This window comes from Montipora foliosa, unplaced genomic scaffold, assembly GCF_036669935.1.
Source record: "Montipora foliosa isolate CH-2021 unplaced genomic scaffold, ASM3666993v2 scaffold_417, whole genome shotgun sequence".
NCBI lineage: Eukaryota > Metazoa > Cnidaria > Anthozoa > Scleractinia > Acroporidae > Montipora > Montipora foliosa.
Genome location: NW_027179720.1, coordinates 12,501 through 22,500, shown reverse-complemented (window position 1 = coordinate 22,500; position 10,000 = coordinate 12,501). Strand labels below are relative to the sequence as shown.

The 10,000-nt window shown below is 38.0% G+C and overlaps 2 protein-coding genes across 2 annotated transcripts in view; one reads left to right on the top strand and one right to left on the bottom strand.

Moving 5' to 3' along the window:
• The window catches only part of LOC137988424 (protein spinster homolog 1-like), a 21,579-nt gene extending 14,671 nt beyond the window's left edge, over positions 1-6,908 (top strand). Inside the window, exons 8-10 of the mRNA XM_068834402.1 lie at positions 3,146-3,211; positions 4,856-4,954; positions 6,392-6,908. Of these exons, the coding sequence (XP_068690503.1) occupies positions 3,146-3,211; positions 4,856-4,954; positions 6,392-6,715 (489 nt within the window). The 3' untranslated portion in view covers positions 6,716-6,908. The remainder of the gene's footprint in view (positions 1-3,145; positions 3,212-4,855; positions 4,955-6,391) is intronic.
• Positions 6,909-8,145: 1,237 nt separating this feature from the next.
• Positions 8,146-10,000, bottom strand: part of LOC137988425 (cell cycle checkpoint protein RAD1-like) — a 7,737-nt gene continuing 5,882 nt past the window's right edge. Inside the window, exon 8 of the mRNA XM_068834403.1 lies at positions 8,146-8,724. Within this exon, the coding sequence (XP_068690504.1) occupies positions 8,674-8,724 (51 nt within the window). The 3' untranslated portion in view covers positions 8,146-8,673. The remainder of the gene's footprint in view (positions 8,725-10,000) is intronic.

The window sequence follows — 10,000 nt, the reverse complement described above, 5'->3', positions numbered from 1 at the left end:
CGGAAAGATATGCGTGGAAGTGACTGGCCGAAGACGTCACTGCAAACAGCTGTGCTGAAGAATGGAGATTCCTTAATGTAGGACCTTGTAGGTTGGTGTTTACTTGTTCGAGTAAAGCGAAAATTAATTGCTTGAAAGAACTCTTGGAAAGCAAGATTCGCTGATAAACACTCGAAGACACAAATGGCTCCTTTAGGAGCCACCACTCATTAAAAAGCCGATGAACAACAGCAACATGCTCTCAGTTTCTTTTATGTTTCGTTACTGAGATCTTAAGAAGTTGTATGAATATTAATTAGGTTTTTTAAAACTCCAAACACAGATGTATCCATGGATAAGCCGCACCCTTGACAGGGCTCAAAGTTTATTTTTGGCTTTGGGAGCACTTGTGCTACCAGGTGTAAATTTCTAGGCGCACTGCCAAAATTTTAGGCGCACAGCTAAAAATTTTAGGAGCACAGCCACACATACTAGTGGCACCAAAAAATCGGAAAACTTCAGATGTTGTGTAAGTAATCATTTATTTCCATTGTCTTTTATTTTGAACGATCCCTGTGTTTGTTTCGACTTTCAGGCTCTTACTGTACGTTGGAGATAACAATAATACTGTTACTTGTTTTTTAAATTAACCTTCTCAATTTCACGTAGTATTACACTTCATGGTACGTTCAAGACAACAGAAAAATATGCATTCCGAGTTCCTTTTGAACTTAACATTAACACTGTCAGTTTACTGCTCACAAGTTTCATTTAATTTTGATTTGTAAAAGTAATACACTTTTGGTTTAAAGCTGATACAGACTTAGACGTAGAACCACGTCGTAAATACAACATCAACGCGATCATTCGAAATCCGGTGAGTCCCATGAATCAGCAACTGAAATTAATTCATCTGGCCATCTTCTGTAAGCAAAGTTAGGACGGCTTGATCTCTGACCACTGCTAAACCACTTGACAAGTGCTGGTGTTGGGTCAAAAGCCTCTAATTCTGGTCCTTCCATACTGATACGTGGAGGCTGCTTCTTACATGAGACGTGTCAGCGGAGTCTTCGCAAAACCGAAAGGGGCTGGGATGGAAGGTAGAAATTGAGCTACGAGTGACGCTACGAGAGTTCGGAAAAAACTCTTCCACGGTCGTAGAGGGAGGCTGAGTTCGCTGATAAACAGTACTTAAGTCTAAACACCCATTTCAAATAGCGTTGATAAACAGTATTTAAGTCTAAGAACCCATTTTAAAACGGTTAGCTTTCAATTGGTTAATTGGTTAGCTTTCCATGAGTTTAGACTTAAACTCAGCCTCCCTCTACGCCCGTGGGAAAGTGTCACCCTACGAGTTCGGAGAAACCACAGGGGAAAACGACAAATAAGACACACGCTGACGCAAGGAAAATGATGTAACTTTAATCTTTGGATCCTGATTGTGTCATACCTACGATTAAATTTATTATTTCAAGCTTCAGTTTCGTGTCTGACTAGTTAAAGTACATAAGGATGGTCAGGCAAGAAAGCAGAGTTGAGTGGCGATGAGCTCAGTCGCAGTGAACTCCAGGATTTTTAGGCACGCAGGTGCGACCACACATGATTTTTTAGGCGCACAATTAAAAATCTAGTCGCATGTGCGACCAGTTGGTCGCAAACTTTGAGCCCTGCTTGATTTATGGCTTCAATTTTGTGAAAAAAAGTGCGGCTTATACACGGACGTTTACGGTACCTGTATTGGTAACCATATATCCCTGAACATTCCCTACTGGTGCTTTGGGGAATCGGGCTGGCACCTCCAACTTCTATGGTTGTTCTACATGTTGTCTTACCAGTTTCCCTCCCTTTTCAGAAATCAATGTCCATGTTGCATTGTACTGTAATTGGGCTTACACACGCTGTCAGTTGGAGCCTTGCTCAATCGGTTGTGCTCTTCCTCTCCTCATTTCATCACAATTATTGGTGGAAGTTAATATATTTTATTTAAATACAATAATATTTATCAACAATTCAATGTGTTAATTAAACTTTGATGATGAACTTTATCAAGTGTCAAGTGTATGTAGCGCTGAGGCATTACACTTTAATTGGGGACTCAATACATTCACAGAAATCAAGTCAAACCAACACATATCAAATCATAGGTTGGTTTTTTAGGACAGGAAAAAACCAGAGTATCCGGAGGAAAACCTCTCAGAGTAGAGAACCAACGAACTCAACCCACATACAGTACTGTACTGTGCATGTATGATGCTGACTCTGGGAATCAAACCTGGGCCAAATTGGCAGGAGACGAGTGCTCTCACCACTGCGCCATCCCTTCTCCTCAATTTTTGTAGGCAGTTGTGTGTCCCAACTGTTTTCTCAAAAATGTGGAATAATCAAGGACTAAGCAAGTACAGATTCTTCTTGTTGACAAAAGTACAGCACAGCTATGAGGAGACATTTTCTTCTTGCAAACAAGAAATCATTATTATATAAAGTCACTTAGTGAGAATCAAAATTATTTAATTTACAGTGTACCTACATCAATGCAGTTCAGTCTTATTTGGCCAAACACAAGCTAGACTTTCATGGCTACAAAGGGGAGAAAATAAATCAAATAAAAGCAAAATTAATGTTGAATTTTGATGAGAGGGGAGGATTACAATGTAGAGTATATGGGCGCAGGAAAATTTATTTGAGCAGAGCAGAGAACCCACAAAACTTGACACCAATGACATGCATTGCTGAATTTCCGGAGACATTAGCTGGAGGCAAGTGTTCCTGACAATTCCCATTTAACCCACTGACTCCTCAAGTGCCCTTAGTAGCCATAGGATGTCCCCAGTTGACCAGTAAAATTGTCTGGCATTAGACAGTGAAATATCCACACTCCTAGGAGTCAATGGGTTGTAGGAGGGCAGCTTTGTTACTAGGGAGGCTGTACACTGTAGTTAAGCAATCATGTATTTTGCAGACAGTTTTTATGCAAGGGCAATCATTTAACTCCCTGAAGAGGTCAGGCCATGCCTGACGAAATATTCGGTAAATAAAAAAAAAAATCTCCTCACAGCTGTTAGTACAACCAGCATTGCAGTATTATTACCGGTATGTATTTTGTAGCCATCTCCTGGAATTTTTTTTTTGTTATAATTTGTAGTTGTTTTCATCCTTTTGTTGGCAGGCTCTTGTTTTCTTTGGGGAGGTGTTGCTTTTCATGAACTGGGCTCCTGTAGGTGACATGCTGTTGGTAAGACTTGCAATTTACTTTGAATTTACCAGCCCATTATTTTCTTGTATGAACATGTTTCAAATAAACCATCAATGACAACTCATCAAGACAGAGTCTTCTATCTACAACATAATGCTATACCATATCAACTGTGGTAAGTTGCTTGCTATCATAAAAAAATGTATTTTTCATGCCTTGTTAGCATTGTCAGAACCTCTGTATGGTGCTTGATGCTGATTTTGTTAGACTTTGACATGAGTTTGTACATGTACATTGCATTTCACTTACACTTTAATAAAGTGCATGTCCAGAAATCACAAACGAAGCGTCCCTTTAATTAAGAGGCCTGGCTCTTAACTGCGGAAAGACAATGGTTGCCAAAGAAGCTTTTTAGTCAAGAGCCCTACAAAAAGGTTGCATGGATGGTTCTTTGAAGTAGCTTTCTCAACGGAAATCTGACATCACTTTAATATAAAGAAGCGAATTCCAGAAAGGAAAGGAAAATCCAGTTTTTATGTTGGATGGGAACTGTCCCATCATTTTTCGTAAACTGTAGCATGGAATTTCTATTTGGACAAAAAATGGAACTGACAATTTGAAAAGTGTATCAATTGTTACTTTTAAAATCCAATCCCACAGATTTTGTGTTAAAATGTTCTCATACTAACTGTTGTTTTAAAAATTTGTGAAAATCATAGTGAACTCGCCAAGTTTTTAGGCATTTTCTGTTTTGGTCACAGGATTTACCAAACACCCTGGTATGAATGTGAGTTGAATCACACAAAGAAATGTTAAATAGAACACAATTGGCAAAAAAAAGGATAACTGAAGAGTTAAAGGGACTCTAGAAATCACTATTGGAAGGGGCCCATAGCAATGGTTTTGTAGTTAAGATTGCCCCCCCCCCCCTATTAAAGTCTAAGCATTTGCTACCTGCATGTATTTCCAACAATTAATGCACCTATCAATGTTACGCCCCCGGGGTGGGGGATTTGACATGGCCACCATCTTGGATAATGAAGAGGGCTTGGAAATAACCCTTGTTTGCAAGGCTTTTCCCTCCCCAAGTTATGAGGGAAAGACCCTGGGAACGAGGTTGCCTGAAAATAACTCTGCCATCTTGGAAAATACCCAGAAGGAGTTCGAATGAACTTCCCACGTTCGTGAGAGGTGGCTGAACGAAAGGTGAGTGGTACACACGTCGCACTCTTATTGTGTACAGCAAAGTCTAAAGGGTATTATTCTGGCCACTTTTACTCACCCCTTTTGGCCAATAAGGTGGTGGGGAATTTGACTCACTTTTTCTGGAAAGTGTCAAAATCCCCACCCCATGCCCGACCCCCCCCCCCCCCCCCCCCCCATCCCATCCCTGGGGCTTAACATTGATAGGTGCATAGGGTAAAGGTAAAAGTTAGTATTCTTTTAAGCTTAGGGGTAATGCAGCTGTTTATAAATCCTTACTTGAGGAGCAGCATTTGGAGACATGTTATGAGAGATGTTAAGATTTCTATAATTATTATTGTCTGCGTTCTGAGACACAAGTGGTGTTTAAGTTGGGGAGAAGAGCAAAGAAACTCTTTGTGACGCTTATAGACTCTGCTTGCATCTGATTACTTGCATCTCTGGACATTATCTGTTCACTGATGGCTTTTTTGATTGCAGTACATCATCATCCCCCCTCGCCGCTCTACCGCTGAGGCTGTTCAGATTCTTATTTCTCATCTGCTGGGTGACGCAGGTAGTCCATGGCTTGTTGGTGAGGTAAGACAGGGAGCGGAGCTTTTATATAAAGTTTTCAATACTGTAACTAGTGCAATCATTGCAAAGCAACACCAAACGAAATAACACATATGGTTGTCTGCATGTACTCATGGAGACCAAGGGCAATAGGTCTACCAGATGATGGAGAGTTTGTATGAAATCTCATTTGCTTATATGATGGTGTCATTTTAGTACGAAGACCAAAGTTTTTGTGAGAGGGCTTTATTATTCAGATTTTTCAGTGTTCTACGGAGCAAGATGAGAATTAATAAAATTTGCTTTACAATGAAAGCCACTTAAAAGCATTTTGGTAAAAAGTGGTTAATTCAACCAACCAGCAAATTATTATTAAAATCAGAATGCACATGATGATCACTAGCGATGAATGTGATAAGCAAAACATGTCAATTTCAGCTTGTACATTTCAACATTTAGATAAGCCAGAAAATCATTCCCACTAGCCTTCTTCCTAAGTATTCATGAAAGAAAATCGAGACCTTAGGGAAATAGTTGACGAAAGACTGGACAATTTAAGCAACATTATTCTCTTAGTTTGGATACGAAGAGTACTTGTCCAAGTCCTTGTTGGCAGGGTCCTCAATAAGTGCTTGCTGTTAACCTCATGAATTTCTAAGCTGTCTACTTTGAATTCATGAAATAGTGCATGCGAATTGCTGGCCATCCACTCTCGACATCAATGAGAACCCTGATTTTTTTCTGTTAATGTCAGTTTCCTTGGGGTATTTTTTCAGTCTTTTCACAGTTCTTGTTCTACTTGAGCATTTCATTTATGATAGTATACCTCTATTTGTGCGTCAGTTTGTACGCAGGGGTGCTGAAATATTACATTTATTATCATTCAATGTTTTTTTCTTTCCTTTTCATTGGCTGAGAGCCCACCACGTGACCTGCAAATAACTGCGCATGCCTACAAATTAGAGTTTTGTTGCAAATAATATTCTGCTCATGCATAATTGAAACCATGCTCTTGTGCCAAAATGGCAGTTCACTTTCCTGAGCTTTTAGAAAGTGATTTAATTGTTGGGGATTGTGAAAAACAAGTTCAGTCATGGAGTATCGCAAAATATTGTGATTTGTCAGTGTCTGGCAGATCAATCATTGCCTTAGCTGATTATTGATCTTCTCGCCACCGACATATTTTGCTCAACCTCTCCCAATAATAATAATATTAATAATAATAATAATAATAATAATAATAATAATAATAATTATTATTATTATTATTATTATTATTGTTAATTATTGGCATCTTCTTTTTGAGTCATGATAACCCTTCCCCCACCTCAGTTAGAATTTTCTATCTGTGGTGGAAATTATTATGTCCTTGTTGATGAGAATTAAATGAATAAAGATTGTTGTTGTTTACAACTTTTCCACTAAGTCTGCAACAATAATAATTATTTTTTTCCCATAAAGATTTCTGACAGAATAAGAGGGTCAAAGAACAGTGATCATGATCGTGCAAAAAGCTTGGAATATTCCTTAATGATGACTGCTTTCATCTGTGTGTTGGGTGGTTTCTGTTTTATCATGTGTGGCATGTATCTGGTCAAAGATCGCGAGAAAGCGGACGAATACACATTAAGAACTTGTGAGGATGAAAACTCTTTGTTAGGATCAGTAGCATCAGAACGCTATACTCCTTTACCTGTTGAGGAAGATGACAAAGATACAGTAGAAGTTCCAGTGGATGTCCATGGCACTCTCCCAGTTCAGGATCCAAACAATCATCTTATTTGATAACAGATTGGTCCAAATTAATTAATTATTAATTAACTACATTGGTTTTTATAACATAGAGGGCAAAATTACTAAGTGCTGATTAGCTGAGACAGAGGGCCGTTTTCATTAATTTGGTAATTTGATCATGCAAAATTTATGTGGTAAAGGTTTTTTAGCAGGGCTTGTTTCATTGTTTTGGCATTGTACAAAATAAAGTTCATTCAGCTGTTTTGTGCTTTTTACAGTTCATTGTTGCTAACTGAGCACTGAAATGGCTTCTATTAAACTAATTGCTCAACAGCATGCATTTTTGACCTTATTAATGAAAGAAAATTTTGCCCTTTATATTATAATTATAGGCAAGTAATCGCAATGTCTCATAAAATAAAAGGATTAGTATCACTTGTATTTTGCAACTTCAGAAATATTAAACGTGTGATATTAATCCTTAATTTTATTCGGCCCCATACGACTACCTATTACGTAATCAATCAATTTTTCAATGCATATTGTTAACCTGTTATGACAAGAACTTCTTTTTTAATATCTTCTGATATCTTGGCTAAAAAAATTAATTCAGGACTAAATAATAATAATTTTCTAATGGCACCTTTCTATTGTTGTTAGTGTTTCATTATTTTGAATTCCATAAGATTGGAAAAATGATATAATTATTCAGGAAGTTTTTCTGAGCCTTCCTTAGTTCTGGTAGTCTCCTTCGCAGCCGTTATCGGGTTCGTTACGCAACGCTCCTCCCAACTAACGGCTGCTCACGAGAGAGACACATTCCTTTCCCTTTGTTTTTGAGAACCAATAGAATGCACATCATTGTTATCGGCTACGCCAATCTGGCGTCGCGTAAACAACCAAATAAAATCCTCGTTCAACGAGATCTATTTCTCTCTGCGTACTCGCGTCGCTCAGACTTACGCAGGATATTCCCACCTGTCGTAAGCGTTCGGTTTGATCCTTAATCAGGGAAAGCAAAGGCGAAACAACAATCACAATGTGGCCAGACTCGCCAGTGAAGCCGTCAAATACCATGGCGGTAGAGCTTGAAAATGACAGATTTTCCAAAGCCAGTTGGTAAACGAACAAATACGTCCTTTTTCTTCAGCACTGCAAATATAATCCCTCCTTTTTGATGCTTGTTTAACTCGTTAAAATTGAATTGTTTACACACTTTTGAAAAAGAAGGAGATAGATTCACCATGTTTGCTTTCAAGTAATGGAGAGGGATTTGGACCAGGTTTCCAGAATATGGAAGCCTGTTTCTTATTGGTCAATTTTAGGGAAAGGAATGTGTCTCTCTCGTGAGCAGCCGTTAGTGGGGAGGAGCGTTGCGTGACGACCCTAATAACGGCTGCGAAGGAGACTATAGTTCTGGTTGCCATTTAATTTTAATTTATTACAAAAAGCAAAAATTAAATAACTAGAAAGGTTTTTGGACAATAATTTATATTAGTGCTTCACAGAGGAATGTTTTTGGTGAAAAAACATTGATAGAAACTGAACTTGGAAGTCTGTATGTTTATGAAAGATACAGCGACAAATATCACTCTTTGTGTGTGAAACCCTCTCACTTCATATTTGCTACTGTAACAGTTTGGTAGTGGCATGAGGACTGTGAGCAGTCCCTTAAAAAATCAGTTGAGGGGCCCTCTTTTCTGAGGCAGTCATGTTTTGTCATGCAAACGAATAAGAAGACAAAATAAGGCTCCTTCAGTCTTTTTATTTGTTTGAGTGACAAGCAGACTGCTCAACTGATTTATGAAGGAACTGCTTGCAGTCTAGGCTTTCGTACTGTTAAATAATAATTACTTGTGATGATGGTGGATGAACCACTATACAAGGAAATTGACAAAATGGATTGCAGAGATGTTACTGTAGATTAGCTTTTTGAAAGATAAATAATGGTTCTTCCTTGTTCCCCCTGCGCAACAGCAAATAAATCTTTTGTGGCTTTTTTCCCATTTTCAGTTAAGGTCTTCCTCATCATCCTCGTCAACTTCTTCATCAGGAGCACACTATTTGGGATGGAAAGATAGGGTGGGAAATTTTAATTAATAATCTGTGGATTGCCCAGCTTGCAAATGACCGGTATACAGCATGAAATTGCTCTGAAGCCTGGTTCAAATGTGTGACAAAAAATTAATAGAAATTAAAAATGCAAGGACAAAAGTTGAGTGAATTACAGAACTGTAAGACAAATGTAAGGGGTAAAGCAAGTAACCGAAAAGTTTGCTTTTGTATAGATTTTGTATAATTGAGCTTGCATTTCACATGTGTGAAACATTGCAAACGAGAGTTGAAACCTCTCTTCATGAACTATCACCATCCAAATTGGCACCAACATTGTGCCAGGTTTGTTTTCCATACTGTACATGTATTCTTGCTATCTTCATACCACAATAAACGACAAAAAGGTTTAAGCTCTTACCCCACTCTAGGAATGTTGGACATGTACAGTACATGCTGTATGCACCCCCTTGATCTTTCTATTTAACCCCTTTTCCCTTTCTCAATGTTGTTTTTGTCACCAAGACTTGGAGGAGGGAGAGTGCAAGTAAAAAATGTAATGTAGACATGAATTTTCATAATTATTGTGGTCTTTCCAGTTCAGTGTCTCAACTACTTTTGTCGCTCATTGCAGCTTACATGACTATTGAAGGGAAAAAAAGTAAAAAAGAGACTTCAAAAAAGGGTAGCTGACAACAGTTATCATTGATTACTTTTCTGTACAGTGTGTTGGCTAGCATGAATTTCAGACATGATATTCATAATAGACACCAGAATCCTGTATCATTATCTTTAACATAATATACAGTAACTCCAGCATTTCTGGACATAGCTGACAAGCAAGAAGAATATTGACAACAAAATCACATTCACTCAAAGAGTGTGTTTTGTTGGAATTATTCTCATTGTTCCAGAAATGACAAGGAAAGGTAAACAGGTATTCAGAAAACAGGACGGTTTTCAATCAGGTGTCCTGTCAAATAGACAACTACATTAAATTACATGACATAGTTAATAATTAAATTTTAGTCTGGATGTTTTTACATTTTTCAGACTGCATTTTTTTCCAGAAAAGAATGCAGATTTTAATAATTTTAAAAGTTTATTCTCTTCTCTTATCAGTTAATTTATTTCATGAAGTAGCGGTACCATTGATGTCTTGTTTTGGAAGTTGACAAATGATTTTTTTTCCACGCTCCTTTGGCTGTGGTACATGTACTAGTGGTCTTTTACCTGACACCTATTTATACCTCCTTAATATAAAGGGATGCTAATTAGAGGGAC